Below are 24619 nucleotides of genomic sequence, written 5' to 3' on the forward strand. Positions count from 1 at the left end.
GGTGGCCCAACCCCCCAATCGGCCCTACCCTGAGCGTGACTGAGGGTGGCATTGCAACCTCCCGATCCGCCCTGCTCTGTGCATGACGGGGCGGCGCCCCAACTCCCCAATCGGCCCTGCTCTGAGCCTGACCAGGGGCTGCACTTAGGGATTGGGCCTGCCCTCTGCCACCCGGGAGCAGGCCTAAGCCAGCAGGTCGTTATCTCCCGAGGGGTCCCAGACTGCGAGAGGGCACAGGCCGGGCTGGGGGACCCCCCTCCCCTGCCCCCCGAGTGCACAAATTTTTGTGCACCGGGCCTCTAGTTTTATATAAAGGGATCCACTGAGCTTACACTCCTTTGTGTCTGCCCTCTTCAACTAATTGTGGATGGTGAGATCCCTCCTTATGTTATGCATGTTGTAGATCTTTTATCCATATTTGTATACATGGTTCTGTTGTGTGAAGAGTAGATTTCTCCATGCTACTGCAAAGTCCTGGGCTGTTCCCGGTCAGCACAATGGCACACAGCGCTGCTGAGAACATTTCTTTCGGTGTATGTTTCTTCGGGTGGACATATTTCGGCCTTTCTGTTGAGTGTGTCCCTAAGAATGCCATATGTGCACCCCTTATCCCTATTGCCTAGGATCATGCGTATGTTCAGCTTTCAACATTCCTGCCTAATACCTTTCCCAAAATGGTTGTAACAAGTTATACTATTTCTAAAGGCCATGCTACATCCCTGCCAATACTTGGTATTTTCCACCCTTTTTAAAAAAGGCCATTCTAGTGGGAGTATAGCAGAGTTCTATTGTTTTCTTTCCAAACTTTTAGAAAAAATTATATTGTGAAACCCCATATTGCCACCCCCTAGATTCTACAATTACCATTTTGCTTTATTTCTGTTATTGCATTATCTATCCATCCCCTACCCATTGACCAATTGATCTTATTTTTTTAACTATATATATTTTTATTGATTTCCAAGAGGAAGGGAGAGAGATAGAGAGATAGAAACATCAATGAGAAAGAATCACTGTCTGGCTGCCTCCTGCACGCCCCCTACTGGGGGGGCGGAAGGAATCAAGCCCGCAACCCGGGCATATGCCCTTGGCTGGAATTGAACCTGGGACCCTTCAGTCTGCAGGCTGATGATCTATCCACTGAGCCAAACCGGCCAGGGCTGATCTTATTTTTTATGCATTTAAAAGTAAGTTGCAGGTGTCAGAATACTTCATTCTAAATACTTTATCAAACAGGTAATTATCTACAGTTTAATATTTCTTTATGGTTCTGTTTTTCTAAAAATCAAATTTACACACAGTGAAATGCACAGACCAGACCATGAATTCTGGCTATCTGGAAGCCCTAATCCCCCACGTACAGAACCATCCCCACCGCCCCAGGTCCCTCAGTGGTTTCCAAGGCAATCCCCAGCCACTCCTCCCCTACAGGCCATCACTATACCATTCTGATTTTTTCCACCATAGTTTAGTTTTTTTTAATACTAGTTTTACTGAAATATAAATCACATACTGCAGAATCACCCATTTAAAATGCACATGCAATTCTGTGGTTTTTAACATATTCATGGGGTTGTGCAACTATCGCCACTAATTTTAGAGCATTTCACCCCGAGCAAGAAACTCCATACCCATGAGCAGTCACCCTCCTCCCCTAGACCCCATCCTTGGCAACCACTGCTCTACACTCAGTCTCCACATGGACCGGTTTGCCTCACACTACACATCCACAAACTGCACTCTTCATGTCTGGCTCGTCTCATGCAGTGTATTTTTTAAACTTGGCCATGCTGCTGCGTGATCAATGGCTTGCTTCCTTTGCATTGCTGAGAAGTTCTCCACTGCCAGGATGTCCCGCAGTCTGCTTATCCATTCACCAGTTGATCAGCATTTGGGTTCTTTCCAGTTTGGAGCAATTAGTCAAAGAGCTGCTGTGGACATCTGAGAACAATCTCCTCCACCCTTAGGACACATTTCTTTTTTTTTTTCTTTTTTTTTTTTAAATATATTTTATTGATTTTTTACAGAGAGGAAGGGAGAGAGACAGAGAGTTAGAAACATCGATGAGAGAGAAACATCGATCAGCCGCCTCCTGCACATCTCCTACTGGGGATGTGCCCGCAACCCAGGCACATGCCCTTGACCGGAATCGAACCCGGGACCTTTCAGTCCGCAGGCCGACGCTCCATCCACTGAGCCAAACCGGTTTCGGCAGGACACATTTCAATGCATGCTGTTTCGCCAATGGCCACTGCTGTGCCCACCAAGAAGGGCAGGCCAGAGTCCACAGGCAGAGCCCAGGAGCTCCTGAAAACTGAAACTGCCAAATGGGCCATCTGTGTCCACATTACACAAAAACAACAGGGAAATGATGGGTCTGAGTATGGACCCTGCTGTCTTCCAGTCAGGTACAAGGAGTCTGCACAAACGTTTATCTGGACGTGACTCTGAATTATAAGTAGGGAGGTGGGCCCTTTGTAGGAAGATGCTGAAGATGGAGCCCCAAGGGGCTTACTCTGGTGCCAAGGACCTGCCCTGGAAAGTGGAGGCCCACCTGCCCCAACCTGGCAGGAGCCGGAGTGTGCCACATCCTTTCTTGTCTCTAGGCTTACAACACTCTTCCTGCTCCTTGGAATATTCTTCCCATTTCCTCCCAGTCCCATCCTTCAGGTCTCAGCCTTCCTGCACCCCTCCAAACTGGCGTAGGCACTTTCTTTAGCACATCTCTTCTGGGGAACGTGTTTGGGCATTTTGGTGGGTTCACGGCCAGGAGTGAGACAGAGCCCCCAGGACCCTTGCTCCCACACTGGCACACTGTCTCAGCACCACTCCTGCCCACTGCACCATCTGTCTTACTAGACTGTAAAGGCCATGAAGGTGAGACCACAGCTCTCATGGTAACCAGGGGACCCCAGGGCATAGCACTTGGGAGGTGCTCAGTGAACAAGGGGCTAGAAATCAGCTGAGTCTGAGAACAGAGAAAGGGCTGGGGTGGGGACAAGAGCTGTGGGGTTGTCACCCCCAGAGGTCAACCTGGTCAAGCCCAATCCTGGGGGCTCCGTGAAGAAGTTCACAGTAACACCCACAACCCCAAGGGGCTCTTAAGGGGGCTTCCATGATGAGGACAAGGCAGAAATGGGATCCCAGTGGCAAGTCCAGCAGGAAGAGGGTAAGGCCCCAAATTACTCAAATGCTGCTGGTAGGGGTGTTGCCTGGGATCCTGGTCAAGCCCTTTCCAAGAACCAGGGCTTGAGTTCCATCAGGTGTGTCTTAACTTGGTCAAGACCAAGGACCTGCACTTAGGGGGGGAGACGGAGAAAGAGAAGGACCCTGTCAGCCTAACTGGGATCCTATCGGTTCTCATGTTTCTCTTCCATGAGCCTCCTGTGCCCTAGGGCAGGTGTCACTCAATCTACTGGCCCCATCTGGTCCTGAATCCCACGGATTTCCATGATGCCATCGCCTTTCTACCCTGACTAGGCTTCTCATGTTACCTGGTCCCTACCACAAGCCTCCAGAAAGCCACATGTACTCTACATTGGGGGACACTTAAGGAGCTTTCTAAGGGAAATTTTGCTGCCACAGGACTTGTCTCCGCTGCTGTCTTCAGGACCAAACCCCGGCTCTGGGCTGAGGGACATTCATTGTAACCCTCACAGCAGGCAAGGGGCCGGTATCCCCACTTTATACATGAAGAATCCAAGGCTCAGAGAGGTTGGGCAACTCAGCCAATATTGAAGAAGGGGTGCTCAGACCCAGGAGTGTGGAATTCCAAGGCCTGTCCTTTATTCCTGGACTCCTGGATGCTTACCCAGCGCCTGGGCTGAGCCTGCCGATTCCCCTCCAGGACAGCTGTGGGGGACTGGGAGGCAGGCTTCTTCCCTGCCGCCAGCAGGACTCTCCCACGCGCTAATGTTTTCCTCCACCCTAAATTGTTGCCTCGCCAAGAACACTTAAGATCTCCCACAGCTGGTTCTCCTGGATGGTCAGAGAGGACCTGGCATAGCTTGTCCTTCCTCTGCGCAGCTCCGAGTTCACAGGGCTCCATGGGTAGCCACGCTGTGACGCTGGTGTGAAAAGCTGCTCAGCACCTCGGGCCACTCTACAAACACCTCTGCCAACTGGGCTTCCCAGCCCCATCAGGATGAAGCCACACTGCTCTGCTCACAGACCGTCAGTGGCTCCCCACTGCCTGGACACTGAGGTCCAAGCCCTCCAGTGCCCTCCACAATTCAGGATTCAACAAGTTCAGCCATTCCAGGTCCAATGCGTGTGCCCACGTCCCTGGACATGCCCACCTCAGGAGCCCCATGCACTGAATGCTGTTCCCTGTTTCCCTGTTACTTCCACCCCTGCTCAAACCTTAGTCCTTCCTCAATGGCTCAACAGTCCTTGCTTTTCTTCATCTGCACACTGAAGAGGAGCTCTCTGCTGCCCCTGAGCTGACTTCCCTGCAAAACCCACTTTTTGGAGGACTGAGGCTTCAGATCAGTATCCCAGACATACTCGGATCTGCATACCATCACACCCTGTGCCCTTTGTGACCTTGGATGGCTACACAGCTTCAGTCTCTTTATCTGACACATGGCCCAACACCAGTTCCTCCTCCTGTGATGGTTGTGAAGTCTAAGGAGGGCATACACAGAGGCTCACTTACCTGTACCTGGCAGGGCTGACACCCTATAAATTAATAAGCTTTCACTGCCACCAACACCACTGACACCACCCCCCCCCCAAACCCTGCATGGGGCGCTGATGGCTCTGGAGGGCTAGACCACACATGTCTCAAAGGTGTTGTGATTCTGTCCCTAACCAAATCCCCTTATCAACAGTGTATTCTTTAAAGGGGACTGGATGGATGGAGAGCAGTGACGTTTAATTCATGGCCTATTTATTTTTATTTTTGTTAATATATTTTTATTGATTTCAGAGAGGAAGGCAGAGAGAGCGAGAGAGAAATAGAAACATCAATGATGAGAGAGAATCATTGATCGAGCCCGCAACCAGAGCATATGTCCTGACTGGGAATCGAACCGTGACCTCCTGGTTCATAGGTTGATGCTCAACCACTGAGCCACGCCAGGTGGGCAACAGTGTATTCTGAGCATCTACTACAGTCCAGGTGCTGCAATAGGCACTGTGACATGCAATTCTATTTAGTATGATATCGCATTAGAGATGTGGAAACAGGCTGAGAGAGCACAGTGACACAATAGGTCACAAGGCAGGTAAGATCCAAATCAGACCATTGCTGATGGAGCACAAGGAGACAAATGCCATTTCTCATGCTGTGACCCCTGCTGCCTCAAGCCCTCTACAGTGGGGCCTTGACTTATGAGTTTAATTCGTTCCGAGCTCGTTAAGGAGCTCGTTAACTCAAATTACTCTGTCAACTCAATGCAAAAAATCGGCAGAGAGACAGCTGGTATCTCAAAAAACTCGTTAGTCGGGACACTCGTAAGTCAAGGCCCCACTGTATTTAGGAGCCTAGAGCAGCCCATGTTGAACATAAGGCGTCAACCCACTGCTATCTGGCACCTGCTCATCAGTGCTAATTTACCTGGAAGCAGCTGGAATACGCCCTGGTTCTCCACCTCGACCACCAAGTCTAAGTGGGAGCAGTCGCTCAGGGTGACCACCTCGTTGGCCCCGCCGGGCATTAGGCCATTGATCCTTATGGGCAGCTCCAGGGTCTGGCCCACTCGTGCCTCCACCTGGCATGGGGTGAACTCCATGCCTCTGGGCTCAATCACATACACCTGGAAGACAGGGAGTTGATTAGGTCATCAGGCTCCATGGGAGAGGAAAGGCCTGCTGCTCGGACTTACTAACAGTACTGTGTGCTGGGTACCAACTATATATCAGTGAGAAGACCAAGCCTGAGGGGCATGCGGGTGTGTGCTGGGGACTGAGGTAATGTTCAGGGATAGAGTCGTCAGGGAAGACCTCTCTGAAAAGGTGATGTAGGAGCTTAGATCTGAGAGCCACAAAAGTCTGGAGGAAAGACATTCTGGGAAAAGAGATGGTCCGAGCAAAGATCCTGAGGCATGTACCACCTCAGCACATTGGAAAAATATAAAGAAGGCAGTGTACAGGGTGAGAGAGAGCCATCATCAAAAACAATGAATCTTTGCCCAGCAGGTGTGGCTCAGTGGGTTGAGTGTCGACCTATGAACCAGGCGGTCACAGTTCTATTCCCAGTCAGGGCATATGCCCAGGTGTGGGCTCGATCCCCAGTGTGGGGCACACAGGAGGCAGCCGATCAATGATTCTCCCATCATTGATGTTTCTATCACTCTCCCTCTCCCTTCCTCTCTGAAATCAATAAAAATATATTTTAAAAAACAACAATCTTTGTATAAACAAAACTTACCAGACTCCAGGTTCAGTTAGGAGAATATTGCTAACTCATTGACTCCTCTCAGTCTCCTTGTTAAGAAGGTTCTATTACCAATCTCAATACTTGATGAAGAAACTGGCATGGGAGGTTAAAGAACCTATCTGGGCTGAAGCATGGTGGTGTCTGGCCCAGGCAGTCCAGCCCCGAGAGCCAGGCTCTAACCATTATACACTGCCCATCAGGGAATTGTCTTTTGGCTGAGTAACTGGGTGGAAGGTGGCACATTTACTGAGATGAAGAAGCTTGGGAGATGGGGATGGGCAAGGTGGTTAGAGTTTATCCAAATATTTCACAATTATGCTGTAGCTAAAGGGTCTCCATTACAACCCTCTTCATATGAAACTTAAATTTTAAGGTAGGGATGTGTGTGTTTGTGTAACAATAAAAAGACAAAATAGCCTATCAACAATATCCCAAATAATATAAGAGAAGGTCAGTATTAGACACATCATGAATGGACCTTCAATTTCTGCCCTAAGTGAAGTAATGAAAGGTTCAGGGAGGAAGGAAAGAAGTGGGGTCAGGAGGCCACCAGGCTCAGCTGCAGATGACCACTCTCACCTGTGGCCTTTGCTGAGTGAGTTGATCCCACATCACTTAGGGTCAAAAGCCAGGTGTGGAGCCCGGGGACAGGGGACTCCTGACTGTATCTGAACAAGAAGCAGAGAGGCTGGGCCGGGTCTCCTGGAGTCCTGGGCTTTCCTTTCACTGGGCACTTACAACCTGACAGTCAGCGACCCTTCCAATTTGGAGAGTCGTATGTTTTAGGTCTGGCAAATGTTCTAGAATAGCTCATTTGGTTATCTCCTGTGTTCTGTGTTCTTTGGTCTCCACTCGAAAAACTCCAGCTATGTTGACCCTGGCCCTTCTGGTCCCATCCCCTGCCTGGTGCGGGATGCCATTCCCATCTCCCTGATGCAGCTGGGAGCTCCTCAAGGGCAGGGCTAGGGCCTGATCCACTACCACTTCACCTGTTGTCAACACTAAGTATAAGACCAAGGGCTAAAGGGTGATTCTGAATTAAGCCTGAGGCCTAGACATCACCCCCTGGGCTGTCCTGGCCCCTGAGGTCTTACCTTCATCTCCCCAAAATGGAGCGGGTTCTGAACATCATGAGCCTGGATCACACTGAGTCCCATGTCACTGCCTGTGGTCATCAGACCCTTGACGGTGACTGTGGCAACCATGTAGTTTGATGAAGACCAACTGAAGTTCCCACTCCCACCATGGGCCTAGGGGAAAAAAAGCATCATCTAATCAGTGCACCCGCATGGCCTCTCTCTGCTTCACACACACCCACTCACATTCACCCCCACTCACACCTACTCACACATCAGTGTCCCCCACCGTAGTTTGATGAAGACCAACTGAAGTTCCCACTCCCGCCATGGGCCTAGGGGAAAAAAATCATCATCTAATCAGTGCACCCGCATGGCCTCTCTCTACTTCACACACACCCACTCACATTCACCCCCCACTCACACCTACTCACACATCAGTGTCCCCCACTGCAAGGAAAAACATGTCATCCACCCCATGCCTGACTGGAGGCTGCCTCCACGCCTCACTCTCTCCACTCTACCCCGGTCTAGTCCTCACATTCTAGGGACCTTGTGGCTGACGTACACATACCCACATGTCCATGACAGTGGCCCCACAGCCCAGGGGTACCTCCCAGAGCCCAGGCTGGAATGGATGGACCCTAGGCCATGGGGCCCGGTGCAGGATGCTGCCTCTGACCAGACACAACGCTCCCTCCCAGCACACACCCCTGCCCACTCCTAGCCATCTGCTATGAAGTAAACAACAGTCCGCCAGCTCTCAAGAACAGGGGCCACCACCTTAGAACCCAAGAGGGGCCAGGACGGTGACACACCTGGCAGTGGGCACCAGTGCACAGACAGGACACCTGTCATCACTGCCAGGGAGGTGGGGACTGATGGGGAACACGCTGCCCTCAAGGGCTCAAAAGGCCCAAAGGAATCAATCAGTCCATGCTGACAAATGCCCAAGAACACTTGGTAAATAACAGGGTTGGAGACATTTTCTCTTACATTTCAATTTTTTCTCTACGAATATTTACACTGCTTTGGGAAAACAATTTTTTTACAAAAACAAATGTATGTGGCCCTGGCCAGGTAGCTCAGTTGGTTAAAACATTGTCTCAATACATTAAGGTTGTAGGTTCGATCCCTGGTCAGGGCACATACAAGAATCAACCAATGAATGCATAAATAAATAAAACAACAAATCAATGTTTCTGTCTTTCCTTCTTTCTTCCTCCCTTCCTCTCTTTCTAAAATCAATAATTAAAAAAAACACCAAATGCATATGGAAGTTATATCGGTATTCCAGGTTTTCTTTATTTTGCTTTACTTTCTATTTTTCAGGTGTTTTTTTTTTCTGATTATCAAAATGTACAGCTGTGATAGAAACCTCAGAAATAAAGAATAAAGACTCTCTGATTTTAAATTCTCTCCAGCCCCTAGAACCCAACCTAGAAGATAATATTAGATGAAACATAATGTCCTAAAAGTCTCAATCCCATGGAAACGCCCAAAAGAGTGCAGCCAGACTTGGGGCTCCCAGTTACCTTGATCACGTACTGATAGGCGCCTGTCTTTGGTTGCCACGGAAATGTCAAGATGCTGGGATAGAGGGTGATGGGGATGTGAATTTCCACCTCCTGCTGGTTCCACACAGGCACTCGTAACATGTGGACCCCTCCATCCTACAAGGGGATGAGGGTGCCCCACATCACCATGACAACCAGGTTGCAGCAGTTTTCCCAGTCAAGCAGACCCCTGCCCCTCCCTGGGGATCAGACACGAAGGGGGAGTGGGAAGGAAATGCCAGATAACCTGCAGCCTCTCCATCTCCTTGGAGATGGCTTTGTGCGGCTCTATAATGACCACTGGAGTAAATGCTGCTTGACTTCATCCTCAGGGACCCCCTGACAGAATGGATGTGGGTATCCCCACTTTACAATGGGAAAACTGAGGTGTGGTATGCTAAAGCAACTCGCCCAAAGCCCCCAGGGAAGATTTGGGTAGGAATTGCAGTGCGGTCCACACGCCATTTCTTTCTACTGCCTCTTAGAGGTTGGTGCAGGGTAGGCAGATGAGAACAGTCATGCCAATGTTCCCATCAGTAAAGAATTACTCCCACCTAAAACTGATTGGCCTTTTAAGTACAGGAAAAAATGAAAAGACTTTGAAGCTGAGGAGAGATTAACCAAAGAACGTATATACGTATATGCATATATGCATAGCCCATGGACACAGACACTAGTACCATGAAGGTCTTGGAGTTGGGGGGGTGGGGAGGTTGAGGGGTGGAGGAGATCAATAGGAAAAAGGGGACATCTGTAATACTCTCAATGATAAGATAAATTTAAAAAATATGTATATGTAAAAACTTTAAAAATAAAAGAGACTTTGAAGGACCCACAGCCAAAACAGCCAAAGGGATGCTGGTGGCTCCTGGTTGGTGCAGCTGGATACAGGGGCCCAACACTGTTCCTCAGCAAGAGTTCTGGCCTCTTCCCAAAGGTGCAGGCTCACTCTTACAGGGGGCTGGCAGAGGAAGAGGGCCTCTGGCCTGGTGTGAGGACAGGTGACAGGAAGAGCCCAAAGCTGCCCCCAGACATCCTTTGTGAGCCCAGAGAGAGAGGGACCCTCAAGGTAACTGTCGAGCTTGGGTCCCTGACTCCCCAGGGCTCCCATCCAGCCTGGGTGAACACTTCTGCCTGTGGGGCACAGAAGGTGGATGTGGGGCGCCGACTTACCTGATCTACCACGGAGGTGAGGGCTGCCTCCACAGCCGTCTGGCCTCTCTTTATTGGCCTGACCTGATGGGATGACCCATTCTTTGAAGAAGAGAGCACCTCAAAGAACTCAGAGGGAAGTGCAGTTTCAATGCGGATGTTCTGGAAGGCGAGGCAGGGTGGGTGAGAGGTGCTTCTCAGACAACCCAGGAAAGTCAGATGCAGGCCAGAAGCCATGTGACCTGAAAGCAGCAGTCAGGCCAGGCGAAGGGCCCCAAGGCTCGCAGGCCTCCAAAAGCCAGCAGACAAGCTGGACAAAGCCCACGCTGGCCTTGACCCCTCCCGGGCTTCCCTCCCCACCTGACCTGACGACCCAGTGCTCCTGCTATAGTTACCCCGTGGGGCTCCTGGGAGCTAAAAGCCTACAGTCAGCTTTCATAGGCCCTGAGGTCCCAGCAAGGACACCACCAAATACAGTAAAGGACACTGAAACCCTTACAGCTAATCACAGCTGGCAGACACCACCTCCTCACCACCACTTCCTCAATCCTGCTGCCTGTAGCCTCTTCTCCTGCTCAGCTCTGTGGGAGTGAGTCTGTGGGGTGCAGATGCACAGGTGTACTGGTCCTCGAGATGCCCCAGGGATCCCACACAGTGCCTCCTGTAGGCCTAACAGTACCACTAGGAAGTTCCTGAACTCAGCCTGCCTGCATGGGGAACCCTGTTCTTTGGGGGCAGCTCATTTAGAAGCTATTCCACCTCCCCATCCCTGCCCCCATCCCCACCCCAGGACCCTAGGCAGGCACTCACATCAGATGGGTAGACCTTGTTGCCAGACTTATCAAGCACGTCAATGGTAATTTCATATACGCGTCCAGTCTCCAGCACCCACCTGTCACCAGGGTGGACTGTGAATCCTGTAAGAAAGGCAAGTGGCAGCATCTGATGACTCAGGCCACAGGGACATACAGGATGGGACCAAGCACCATTAGCACGAGGGCCCACACTGCTTACCTGGAGGCCCCACAACCACCTATCTGGAAGGGCCCAGACCACTTACCTAAAGAGACATACAAATGCTCAACTTAAAGGTACCTACAACCACTCACCTGGACGACTCACATCTACTTACCTGGAGGGCCCACAACTACCTACTTGGAAGAGCTTAGACCACTCAGTTGGAGAGACCTATAACTGCTCACTGGAAGGGCCCCATAGCACTCACCTAGATAGCCCACAACCGCTCACCTATATTCCTCCATGGAAAAAGTCCAGCTGTTAATGACTGTGGGATCTGATGCTGGGCTTCAGCGCTGAGCCCTACAAACCTGAGCTGATCTCTAAGATTCCCCAGGACAATCCCACGCTTGACTGCTCAATACTCACTCAAACTTGACCCTGTCCATAGTAAGTCAAAATCCCATACTGATATATACTCTGAATACACAGTAAGCCCACTCTGAATCCATGTGAGTCTATATTCTGAACCCATAGTAGGTCTATGCTCTGAATCCACAGGGGGTCTACAGTCTGAATCCACAGTAAGGCTATACTCTGACTCCACAGTGAGGCTATACGCTGAATCCACAGTGAGGCTATACTCTGAATCTACAGTAGGTATATGCTCTGAATTCACAGTGGGTCTACACTCTGACCCCACAGTAAGGCTATACTCTGAGTCTACCCTAGGGCTGCACTCTGAACCCACATTGTATCTACATTCTAAATGCACAGGTTTGCGTGAGGCCTGGCACTGGGTACACTCCCCGAGTGAGCCTGCACTGCTTCCAGGCCCCCTGCTTTGTTCCCACAGTAGATGCCACACCAGCTGCCTGTTGCCCCCTGTGATGCTATGTGCTTTCTCACCTCCACACCATTACCCATGCTGCTCTCTGAGCCATGATGACCCACCAGCAAAAGCAGCTTCTTAGAAAAGGCCTGCCTCAATTAGCATATCCCTGAAGCCTTTCTCTGCACTCTCATTAACCCTCCCAGCTGTCCTGTCACTGCCTGCTGTGCTGGCCTCTCCCCACAACACCAAGCACCAAGAATCCTGTCTGCCTTCTGGAACACCCTGCCCAGCATAGACCAGACAGCTGGGAGATGCCAAGGAGGCATTTCTAAGTAAGTGGAGCTCCTAAGACACGCAGGGCCATCCTGCCTGGTGTCACCACATCATCCACAGAGGTCTGCACCAAACAGCAATCTGACATGGCAGCACACAAGAAAACTTTGGGGTTGCTGCACCATGTCACTGCACTCAACAGGTGAGCAAGCCCAGACCAAAAGAAGTATTGCATTGGTGACCCAGAGTGTCCCGGACACATCTCAAGTCCTCATCTGTCATGGAAGCTCCCAGGCACTGGCTGTACCCATGGCTATGGGTTCCCCCCCTCCTCCTGACAAAAGCCTCCCCTTCCTACCAAGGAGACATCTACCAACTATCATGGTACCTCAGGGGCCCTTCTCACCTCCAAATGTCCATGGCCATGATCAGGTCTGGACAGAGCCCTGCTATGAAAGCCAGCGAGAGACAAAGCCCTTCCCCACTCTACCCTATCCCATTTCTCTCCCTGACGAGCTGGCCACCTCCCTGACCCCATCTAGCCTCTGACAGATTCTGGGTTCGGACAGGGGAAGGACTGAGGAGCAGCCCTGGCAAGGGCAGGTGGGTGCTGATGGCCCCAGGCCTCCCAGCTGGTTGAGCTGGTCAGAGTGAAGCATCCTCTGGGGAGTTGTTACTTTTATTTTATTTTCCTAACTCATGTAATAAAAAAAGAACAGCATCCAGGACCTAGGATGCTCACACTCACCCAAGTATCCGGGTTCCACCACGTAGATGGTGCTGTTAGGTAACCTGGAAGCACCCTGCATACGGATACCTGAATTCCTCATTAAGGAACAAAACACAAGGCGGTAAGTAAACCAGCTGGCAGGCTTCAGCATGGGTAGGATGGCTCCCATCACCCACCACATGGACAGAGGAGGGAGGGAAACTTCCCTGCCTGGTGTCAAGTGGGGCAGAGCCGTTTCCAGAATCAGAGTCACTCCGTGCTTCCTACACCAGCAAAGGGGGTCTCTGCAGAGGACACTGGAGGCACACAGACACCCCAAGTCTGAGACAAGGGATGACACCATTGTGGAAACAGCTTCAGCCAGCCCCTTAGAAGAGATCGCAGGCGTTCTGGAGTTGGGAGTGAGGCTCCAGGCCCACAACCAGCTCCCATGCGGGAGCTTCTCCAGTGAGTTACCCACAGAGGTGAGCAATCTTTCTGATTTTCAGACCTTGAGGGAAAACAGGGCTATTTTTAGCCTAGCCCAGCTTCCAAGGAGAAAAAGACTCCCCTTCCAAACAGCAGATCCCCTGAGCATAGGACATGCATCGGGCATGCTGGTCTGAGGAAAGGATAGTCCCCGCACTGAGGACTTGCACGGGGCGTGCTGGCCCAAGGAAAGGATACTCTTGTAGGCCAGGACCAGGCTGCTCTGTCCCAGCTGCACGGCAGTGACCGTCGTTGTGTCCTGAGCCAAGACAGCCACAGGCCGGCTGGGGTCTCCCGTAGGGCCCTGGATGTGGTCTTGAAGCTGCAGTTGGTACTGATCTGAAGGCATTGAGAGTTCTGGCCACCAAAACCCAAACAGAGCCAGGTGGGAGAGAGGGAGCGAGAAGATAGGAAACGTCAGGAGCCGATGTGTCAACCGCACCCTGAATCCCTGCTGCCAGTACAGCTACATGATATTTTTTTGCTTATTTTTTTCAACACTTTAAGTTTTAGTATTATTTCCCATGCCTGTGGAGAAAGCTGACACTCTTCATGAATCCTAGAGGCAATCAGCTTTTTGAGGCTGCCAAATGCTGCTTTTTAAAATTTAGCACAGCCTCTGTCACAGGGCCTCCTGCTTGCGGAATATCAAGGCCCTTTTGTGTTCACTGCAGAAGTGCACTCTGCTGCACCGAGAGTCCGGATGGGGCTCCCTGGGCTGGGTATCCCCTGGAAGTTTCCAGAAAAGGTGCTGGTCCGTGGTGTGCCACATGCTTTGGGGAGCTGAGTCTAGAATATGCAAAGAATCTTCTCTGTTGCTAATCCTGACCATCATCAATACTTCCCTGCTCCATGCTGTGTTGTAGAGAGAACTAGCTCAGCGGGGCCAGGATGAAAACAATTTCCCTGGGAAATAACAGCTGACAGAACCTACCCTCTCTGTCAATCTCCCGCACAAGCACTTTTGATCTAAGCGGCTACTGCTGACCAGGAAACCAAGATGGTGTGGGACTGAGCCAACGTTCCACTAGTATGTGCACATTACCCCATTTTGTCCCTCAGCAACCCTTGAAACAGGCACTCCCGATGCCTGCATCTCGAGATGGTAGTGCTGTGGAAATGAGTGCTGTGGAAATGAAATGAGAAGCTTGGGAGTGGTCCCACAGACCTGGGACTGAGACCGGGACTGAGACCACCGAGTCTCGAGTCTCACCACTCTGACACGCCCTCTCCGCCAGTTTCCTGTCAAGTAACCCACTCACCAAGGCCAGGAGGAGTGGGCATGTTCCAGCCATCCAGCAAGAGATGAAAGAGGCCATAGACAATGCAGGACAACTTCCCTGCTCAGCCCTGGGAGAAATTTCAGCTGGAGCAGCCTTCAGAATGAATCTGAAGGAAGGCAACTTGCCCATTTCCTGTACTGGGGAATCTTTTGTGTGTTCTGATTAGTCCCCAAGATTCTACCCTAGAGCAGAGGGTTCTCAACGTGTGGTCCCTGGACCAGCAGCCTTACCTGGGAACCTCACATAGTGGGCCCTTGGGGATGGGGATCTGCTGAAGCAAACTCAGGGGGTGGCCCCAGTGCTGTGAACAGGCCCGCCAGGTGATTCTGGCCTAGGGCTGAGTCACTTAAAGTGCGTACACTGCTCATTTCCTTGCCTCTAACTGGGGAGTCCGGCAGCGCTGTTGTGATTTGAGCGGAGTATGCACCCGTGTTCAGCATGTGGCCACAGTGTGTCAAGGATGCAGGTCATAGTAAAATGAGATGGTGCCACTGCTCACTCAGTAGAGCAGCTTTCCTTTACGCTGCTTTTTGAAGCACTAGCTGCCTCCCTGTCTAAAGTTCTCCAAATGAATATACTGACTCTCGAGGGACCTTGCACAACTCAGACATAACTATACAGACCAGACAAAAGTATGTTTACAGTTGTGAGCATGTGAAACAGTTTATTCTTACTTTTTTAACTTTATTTTAATTGTTGACACTATTACAGATGTCCCCATTCTCCCCACCTTTGCCCACCTCCACCCAACTACCCAAGCCCCTCACTTCCCTCTGGCGAGCACCACAATGTTGTCTGTGTCTATGGGTTATGCAGATATGTTCTTTGGCTAATCCCTTCACCTTCTTTCATTTTGTCCTCCCCCCTTATCTCCTCCATTCTTGTATTACTATTTATAAATCATTATATTACTGCCATATGAAAGATGATAAACCTACTTTTGCCCTACTATGTATATACAAAACCTTAAAATGATAAAAATGAGGAGGAGCCTAACAGACTCCTTAAATACCTCCTATAATGCAGGCTCACTACTTGTCAGAGGCCCTGAATATGGGAGGCTTTTCAGATGTTAAGGGTCACTGTCCACTGTTCCTGGGGTCCCAGATCAGACATATTGCAGAGAATAGATGGCCATCCTCAAGGCTGCCCTTACATTCTCCTAGGAAACATGGTCTCTGACCCCTCCCACTGGCTCTCCAGACGTGCTTCTAATTGTCAGAGTCCCCTGCCCCAGGTAGGGTCCAGGGATGACCATGGAGTTGCTGGGTGGTGGCCTGAGCTCAGGATGGCATGGGCTCACTTCCTGCTTTGGCATGGGCTCACTCCAGCCCCTGCTCATGCAACCAGTGTGCTTTAGTTCTGAGCAGCCATGGTTCAAGGGTGGACTGGGTTCTAAGTCCCTCCAACATTGTCTTTGACACAGGAACCCGGCCCACATCCATTCACCCATGCAGTTGGTTTTCCAAACCTCAGGACACTTTATGTCAATAAATCCCACCATTCCAATCACTCAAGTCTTTCTCAGATACCAATTCCATCAGCCAGCATGTCCTTCCCACATTTTGTTCTGTCTAATAATTTGGTTACTGTGCCCATCATGTTTGCAAGCAATCCAAACGCCAACAGGACTGAGTAGAAACATCACCCTGCAAGCAACATAGACACCTGCTATAAGTACTAAGAGCCCTCTTCTCCCTCACCGATCCTACTGTGGGGATGTTCTCAGGGTGCACCCCATGTCAGAGAGAGCCAGGCCCAGAGGCAGGAGTGGCCTGTTCTTGGCTTCTGTGGCCTTCTAAGGGTGCCACACAGTAATACTCCTCTCAGCTAAGGTGCTGTCTTTTCAACCAAGCTGGTTGAAAGCTGAAGCATGCAGCTTCTTAAACAGCACCCTGCATCACAGGCATGCAGCCCCTAACCTGGGGGAGGCACCTGCCCAGACACAGGTCCAGGCCCTCAAATGATGGTCCCCGAGTGCAACACTCTTGTTCCAGAGACTCTTGACACCCTGTGCTCTAACCATGAAACGTGTAAATGCTAAACAAAATGACAATAATAATAATAATTCTTAGTAGGATTGGTGCTGCATTAAGAACACTCACTATATGAAATGTATCACATGTACACAGCTCTTTGAAACTCCAGAACAAATCTATGTCCATCCATTCAATTTGCCCTCACAGAGCAGGCAGAAAGGCCTCAAGGGCTCTGATGGAGAAAATGAGTCTCAAAAGGGGGGGATGGCTTGCAAAGGCTGCTCAGCAATGGATGGCAAACCAAGGGTAGAACCCAGTCCAATGTGAAGCTCACAGATAAATACCCAAAAGAACTGGAAGCAGGGTCTCAACTTGATATCTGCACATCCATGTTCACAGCAGCATTATTCACAATAGCTAAGAGATGGAAACAACCCAGGCATCCACCGAAGGATGACTGGGTAAACAAAATGTAGTCCGTCTATACAATGGAATATTATTCAGCCTTAAAAAGGAAGGACATTCTGACACGTGCTACACCATGGGTGAACCTAGAGGACCTATGCTACATGAAATGAGCCTGTCACAAAACAAGTACTGTTTGATTCCACTTATTTGAGGTACTTAGAGAAGTAAATTCATAGAGACAGAAAGCAGTGGATTGGGGAAGGGGGTGGAGAGTGTTGGATGGGGACAGAGTTTCAGCTTTACAAGATGAAGAGTTCTGTGGATGGATGGTGGTGATGGTTACTGAACAATGTGAGTGTACTTAATGCCACTGAACTGTTAACGTGGTAAATGTTATATTATGTATGTTTTACCTGAGTCGGTGACTCACCTGTAATCTTTCCTTGCCTGATCTTCTGCACCTTGTAGCAAATGGAGGTCCCCACCATCAGGTAAACATCATAAGCTGGGTTCAGAAGGATATTCTCCAAAATTAGTAGCCTCACCTCTGCAGCATGGACATTCTTGGCATAAAGAAGAGGGTAGAACAGGTGAGGTGGGGTCAGGGACAGGAGAGTGGGTGTGGCCAAGAGAAGGAACCTTTAGAACATTTCAGTATGTTCATGTGAGGACAGGGAAGGTAGGGGTGAAAGAATGAGGCAATGCCTTCGGATCCCAAAGCCCCAGGGGAGCCGCGCTTGTGCCGCAAGCATGCATTCAGCGCTCCCTCTAAGTGTGTTACAGCTCAATTCACAACAATAAAAATTAAACAGAATGCGAAGTGAGGAGCCAGGAGTGATTTTCATGGATACTGTGGTCACCAGGGGCTCAGGGGCTCTCTCCACAGAAGGGTTGGGAAACCTGAGGCCAACGTGAAAAGGGGAGGCATGTGTCCCTGAGAGCACTCAGCCCCTGCTTCTGGGCCCGTCCCTGACCAACATGAAGCCCCACTAAGGCCTCTTCCTCAGTGACTCTGAGTGGGAGAAAGACCACCTGTGTGGACTGCAGTGCACCATCGCCACTGGGTCCTACGGGGCCGTGCCTTCCATTGCCATCTCACTGCTTGGCAACTCTGCAAGTTGGACAAAACTGATGGCAAAGCAGATGATTCCCATCCACAGACATGGAAACCCATTTTCCCTGGGCGGGGGGGGGGGGCAAATGATTACCGCCCAATGGATATTGACCAGCTTGGCATCTATTCATAAATTATTTGGGTTCTCTTTTGACTCAGCTGTAACATTTTACAGGTTTCCTGGCTTAACAATAAGTTAAATAATATCCTTGACTTATTGAAAAATCAAAGAACATACAGAGCCCCTCCCTTGGGCCAGGCTTTGTGGTGGGTGCCTCCCAGAAAGGCAGGCAGGGAAGCCCTTTACCAACACAGGCAGGACAAAGGGCCTGTCCATCTCAGCCCTGCACACCACACCAGGGCCCAGGATCCTAAGAGGCAAACTGTTTCCAAAGAGCAGAGTCCTGTAGGGTCAGCCCTGTGCCATGGCACTTCCCATGTTTCCAAAACCCTCCAGGACTCCCAAACTACTGGCTAATCTGCCAAAGAGTCTGAATGTGGGGAGGTTTCTGTCATCTGTCACTTTGCAGATTAAAAGGCAGATGAAGTAACACTACCTGTCTGCCTGTGACCCAGGAACCAGGCCAACAAAAGGAAGAGCTCCGGTTTGCAGTTTGCAGGCAGGGCAGACATCTTCCCACAAGAATCTGGAGAGAGCCAGGACTGTGACAAAACCCACCCTTTTCCTACTGTACCCCTCTCAAAACGAGGCACTGATGGAAAAGTAGGTGCTGGTGAGGCCAGGGCAACACTGGGGGTGGAGGGAGGGTGAGGAGCACTAGTCCTTCACAAATGGAACCGCCAGTCTCAGGGCTTCTGTTGGGCACAGGAAGAGACAGCATGGAGGGCAACTCAGGATTGTTCGCAGAGTCCCCAGTGCTTGGATGTGTCCCTATATTTGCACAGGGGGTAGTTGTTGAAAGTAAGCTAATTAATGAAAATCCCAGTGCTCCTGAACCTCCTTCAAAACTGAGAATGGAACAAATGCTTTGTGACTCCAGATGGTGCACTCTGGTGCCTCAACTACCTCTCGCTAAGCTGTGGCCCCCAAACCCAAACCAAACTAACAAAAACATGGAATCACACCTTGAAGTTCCCCTTTCATGACAGTGAAACTTTCACGGCAGGGCATCTCACTTCCATGAGGAAATGTGTATATGGGGTGAACAGGCATCCTGCCCCCTCCCCAGGAAGCCCAGCACCTCCCGCGCCCAGGCCCACCTGATACACGGCCTCCTGGATGCGAGCCTTGAGTTTGGCGCTCCCGGTCTTCATCCCGGACACCAGGACGGTGTCCCCTTGCTTGGCCACCTTCTCCATTTCTAATATATAGGAAGGAGGTGTGTAGGTAGACTCCAGGAATGGGAGGATTCTGGAAAAGCACATGTCATCAGACCTGATGTGTGGAACCAAAGAACCTCACACATCCACTGTCTATCAGGACTCCTGTAGGTACCAGGTGCTAAAATGAGAAGTGTTGCCCTAGTTGGTGCTGCTTAGAAATGTGTCCCTGAAACTTCCTTATCAGACTCACCAACATCCTTATGAAAATTGCACATTCATGGACCCTGATCCAGATCTTTGTTTGCATGAAGCCTGGCAGTCTGCATTTTATCAAAATCTACATGTGATTATAAACACTGAAATTTGAGGATCACCCACTTAGTAGAAATGCTTCACTCTCACAGATGTGAAAGATGAGGCCCATGGAGACTAAGAAGCAGGCCCCAGACAACAGACTCAGCCAGGGTGATGTCAAAAATGCCCATCAGGCTCCCCAGGGCCACTTGCCATGTTCCGGTCCACCTCTGGGCTAGCTCCTGCCTCTGGGAAATGAGTCTCAATGACCCAATGCATCAGGACTAGGGAATCATATCACATCTTATCCTTTTTAGGGTTGGGCTGTGGGGGAACGCCCAGGTGGGGAGAGAAGTCGAGATGTGTGGGGTCTCCCCAGAGTGTTGTTTGGCAAGTATGGCTGGCTTAAGGGACCCTTTTGAAACAGTCTGTTACCTACAGCCTGTGATTTATAAAGAAGCCCACCTTTCTTCCTGAACAAGAGCCATCCACTGGAGATGCTTTCCTTCTCCCCGAGGTCTGCTGGGTGCTGTACTGCACCATGATCTATCTCCTTGTCCTATCTTACTAGGTGTCATATGCTGAGTTTAATGAAAACCCAATACACTAGTTCCAATACGCCTTAGTACCTGGGATTTCAGTTAGCTGTGGACTCAGATATGGGGTGACTGGGAGCTCAGGGGCCTGTTGTGGCAGAGAACAGGCCAGTGGCACAGAAAGGACTCCTGGTAGGTACCACGTGCTAAAATGAGAGGTGTTGCCCTAGTTGGTGCTGCTTAGAAATGTGTCCCTGAAACTTCCTTATCAGACTCACCAACATCCTTATGAAAATTGCACATTCATGGACCCTGGTCCAGATCTTTGTTTGCATGAAGCCTGGTAGTCTGCACAGAAAGGGCCCGTGAACCAGCATTCCCTGAACATCTAGTGTGCACAGGCCCAGCAGGGGCTCTGAACATGGTCCATGTGCTGACCCACAGGGCCACCCTCAGAGGGAAGCTGATGCTCAGAGGGTCACATTCCTTCACTAAGACCCTAGGCAGGAAGTGACCAGGTCGGGACTGGAATCCAGACCTTTGACTGCCAAGCCCATGTCCCAGGCTTTATGAGATACCAGCAATTCCAGAGCTCTTCCAGGTAACACATTGATGGTCCCAGTCCCAGGAAGAGCTCTGCCCAGGAGGGTGCCTAGGGGTGTAGGGTCAGGACACAAGGATGTCTGCCAGGAGATGCTGTGAGCCATGCCTGGGTGTGTCCTACAGCCCTAAGCTAGACCTTTAAAGGGATAAATACTGGACTCTTAGCTCCCCACAAAATAATTGCAAATTGCAAGGGGGTAAGAAAGTGACTTCATATTGGGGCCTTTGGCAGACACCCAACCCAAGTGATGACAGTGATGGACCAACATCAACATCAGTGATGGACCAGCAAAATCGTAACATGATGCAATTAGAAGAATACAGAATCTCATCTTTTTTATATTCCTGCCAAAGATGCAAAGCTCTGAGTCTAATTGGGAGTGAACATTAAACAAACCCCAAATGAGAGACCTCCTACAACATAACTGGACTGCAGTCTTCACACATACTGAGATCCATGAAACAGTTCCAGGCTGATAGTGACTAAGTGACAGGACAACATGGAGGGACTCTGGGCTGGGTTTTTGCCACAAAGGATGGAACTGGAATAATTGGTCAATTTGAATGAAGTCTTGTATGCATCAGTGTTTATTTCCTAACTAGAGGCCCGATGCACAAAATTCATGCAAGAGTAGGCCTTCCTTCCCTAGGCTGCCAGCACCGGATTCCCTCTGGCCGCTGGCAGGCACCCAGGACCCGGGCTTCACTCCAGCTGCCAGCAGGCACCCAAGACCTGGGCTTCCCTTTCAGCTCTGGCTTCGTCCGGAAGGTTGTCCGGAAGGATGTCCAGAAGGACATCTCGTCTAATTAGCATATTACGCTTTTATGATTATAGATTTTGGTGAGTATGCTGTGGAAACGCAGGGAGTGCCCTTCGTGGCAGTAAGTGCACATTAAAGTCCTCAGGGTGATGGGGCGACAGGCTGGCAAACCTGCTCTTCTAGGGCAGCAATTTTCATCCTTGTCATCTCGTGGCACATAAACGAATTACTAAAATTCTGTGGCACATCAAAAGCCATGTTATAATTTTTGCCAATTTGACAAAAAAGAGTTATAATTTTGATTCATTCACACCAGATGGCTTTGTTGGGTTGGCTGTTGTCATTTTTTTACTTGATGATCTAAGGAAACGTGCCCCTGACTAACCATTCAGCTATTGCATGTTTTAAAAATTCTTGCGGCACGCTGCTTGAAAATCGCTGGTTTAGGGAAACCGCCTTTTGTACTGTACTTGCAACTTTTCCATAGACTGAAAATGGCTGCAACATTTTTAAAAATTAAGTTTTCCTGCCCCCAGAGGGATTATACTCTTTTAAAACATACTTGATAAAGCATGAGGCAATGTAGTATCACCGAGGTAAAGCCCAGGCCTGGGTCTTTGTCCCACTGGCCCAGAGAACCTGTGGGTGTGATGGATGCACACCCATGCTGTCCTGTGAGCAGTAGCTAGCTGGCTCAGCCTCTCTAGAAGGTCCACAGGTGGTAGCCACTGACTGCACAGTGATACTCACCACAGATGCAGCTAGTGTACCTAAAGACCTGGGCTCCTCATTCTACCTAACATAAATGCAAACAGCCAGGATGAGGTGGTGGCTACCATATTCATAGTGAAGATTTATATAGACCTGGTTTAAACTCTATCTACGCCATTTACTAATATGAGACAAAAGGCTTCAAACTCTCAGTTTCTGTCTGAAAAGTGGAGAAAATCATGTTACGTAAGCCCACATAGCTATTGGGAGGAGTGACTGAGTCAAGATAGGTGAGGAATCCATCTGTACTCTGGTGCTGGGAACACAGCCTCTTGTATCCGAGAATGTCCTCTTAGGTGGAACCTGTCTCCCCATTAACCGTCCCCCAATAGAAGACTGCCCTCTGGGGACACACAGAACCCTTCCCTGTACCCCATTACCAGGGACAAGTTTTCTCTTTTATAGTTGGACACTCAGCCTCCTTGATAAATGCTCACAGAACACACCCAATGGGCTGCAAAAGCATCAAAATTCCCACACAACTGTGTGGGCCAAAACACTTTTTCCTAAATCAGTCCCAGGGAATGTTGGCTGGCATACTGGCAATCGCCCCTCACTGACAGCAGCAATGACTACGATGAAAGCCCCCAGCCCGCTCAGAGCCAAGTGACACCCTTTCCCATTTCCCTTCACAGGAGAGGTAGTTCTCACCGTAGTGCACTGTGGGAGTCGGAGAAGCGGCTGGCCTCCGTGTCCTTCATGATTGTCCAGTCAAAGACCAGTCCAGCCAGGGTGCTGAATGTGTTCCCTATAAGAGCAGATGGGGGAAGGGTGGTAAACATGCTGGAGTTAACTCCCTGGGGCCAAGGGAAGGGAAAGTCCTCAGGCCCCTGCAAAGGAGGAGTGAGGGCAGTGGGAAATTGAGGCTTAAAGGATCAGGGTCCCGAGGCTGTGAAGGGCCAAGCTGGGATGTGAAACCAGACCTGTCTCAGATGAACGTTGTGTGCTTCCCGCTGTACCTCCCCCTTTGCTCACAGCAGGTTCATTGTAGTGCGTAACACCATCACCCCTAGCGCCTATAAGCACTTTACAGTTTAGGCAGCAGCTCTCGAGGCCTGATTCATTCATTCCTCCTACCACCTCCCTAAACAGGGAAAGAAACTTCAGGGGAGAGGCAGATCCCCGACCTGCTGGCTGGCTTCACATGGCTGGGGGATTCTTGTCTCTTCCCCTTGACACTGAGACCCCTGGGCTCCAGGGTGGGGCTGATGGGAAGCCATGTGCAGCTGGCCTTGCTCTTGAAAAGTCTGAAGGCCCACCCTAACTGGTTTGGCTCAGTGGATAGAGCGTCAGCCTGCGGACTCAAGGGTCCCAGGTTCGATTCCGGTCAAGGGCATGTACCTTGGTTGTGGGCACATCCCCAGTAGGAGGTGTGTAGGAGGCAGCTGATCGATGTTTCTCTCTTATCGATGTTTCTAACTCTCTATCCCCTCTCCCTTCCTCTCTGTAAAAAAAATCAATAAAATATTTTTTTTTTAAAAAAAAAGAAAAGTCTGAAGGTCCAAGCTCCTGGGCTCTATTCCTTCCTGTGAGCAGTAGCTAGCTGGCTCAGCCTCTCTAGAAGGGACATGATCACAGGTGTGCCACATTCCCCACCACACCCTATCGTCCCACATCCACTCCACCCCCATCATCTATATTCCCTGCCTGTCCAGCCCCCAAAGCAGAGCACCTGGAGCCTAGAAAGGCGTTTTCCAGCACACAGGGCATGGTGTTTAGAGTGAGAGAGGGCTGGGATACTGTACCCCACACCTCCTGTGAGGTTTCAGAGGTCAAGTTAAACAGTGCTTATCAAAAGTTCCACAAAATTGTCACTGTCATTACTTTTCAGGGCACTTATTTTTTTTTTAATTAAATCTTTATTGTTCAGATTATTACATTGGTTCCTCTTTTTTCCCACCCTAACTCCACTCCACCCAGTTCCCACCCCACCCTCAGCCCTCACTCCCCATCCACTGTCCTCATCCATAGGTGCACGATTGTCCAATCTCTTCCTGCACCCCCCACACCCCTTTCCCCCCCCCCAAGAATAGTCAGTCCATTCCCTTTCTATGTCCCTGATTCTATTTCAATCACCAGTTCATACTGTTCATTAGATTATTTATTCACTTGATTTTTATATTCACTTGTTGATAGATGTGTATTTGTTGTTCATAA

The 24619-nt window shown here is 50.1% G+C and overlaps 1 protein-coding gene across 4 annotated transcripts in view; it reads right to left on the reverse strand.

Moving 5' to 3' along the window:
• NUP210 (nucleoporin 210kDa) overlaps positions 1–24619 on the reverse strand; it is a 120105-nt gene that overhangs the window by 68403 nt on the left and 27083 nt on the right. For all 4 annotated transcript variants that reach the window (XM_014533634.1, XM_014533633.1, XM_005886617.2 and 1 more), the window contains exons 4-13: positions 23114–23210; positions 19435–19585; positions 17530–17662; positions 13628–13786; positions 12980–13048; positions 10977–11083; positions 10188–10328; positions 8994–9131; positions 7477–7632; positions 5561–5759 (exon numbers count right to left, since the gene is read on the reverse strand). In XM_014533634.1, coding sequence (XP_014389120.1) covers positions 5561–5759; positions 7477–7632; positions 8994–9131; positions 10188–10328; positions 10977–11083; positions 12980–13048; positions 13628–13786; positions 17530–17662; positions 19435–19585; positions 23114–23210 — 1350 coding nt within the window. The remainder of the gene's footprint in view (positions 1–5560; positions 5760–7476; positions 7633–8993; positions 9132–10187; positions 10329–10976; positions 11084–12979; positions 13049–13627; positions 13787–17529; positions 17663–19434; positions 19586–23113; positions 23211–24619) is intronic.

Source organism: Myotis brandtii, unplaced genomic scaffold (genome assembly GCF_000412655.1).
Source record: "Myotis brandtii unplaced genomic scaffold, ASM41265v1 scaffold995, whole genome shotgun sequence".
NCBI classification, from domain to species: domain Eukaryota; kingdom Metazoa; phylum Chordata; class Mammalia; order Chiroptera; family Vespertilionidae; genus Myotis; species Myotis brandtii.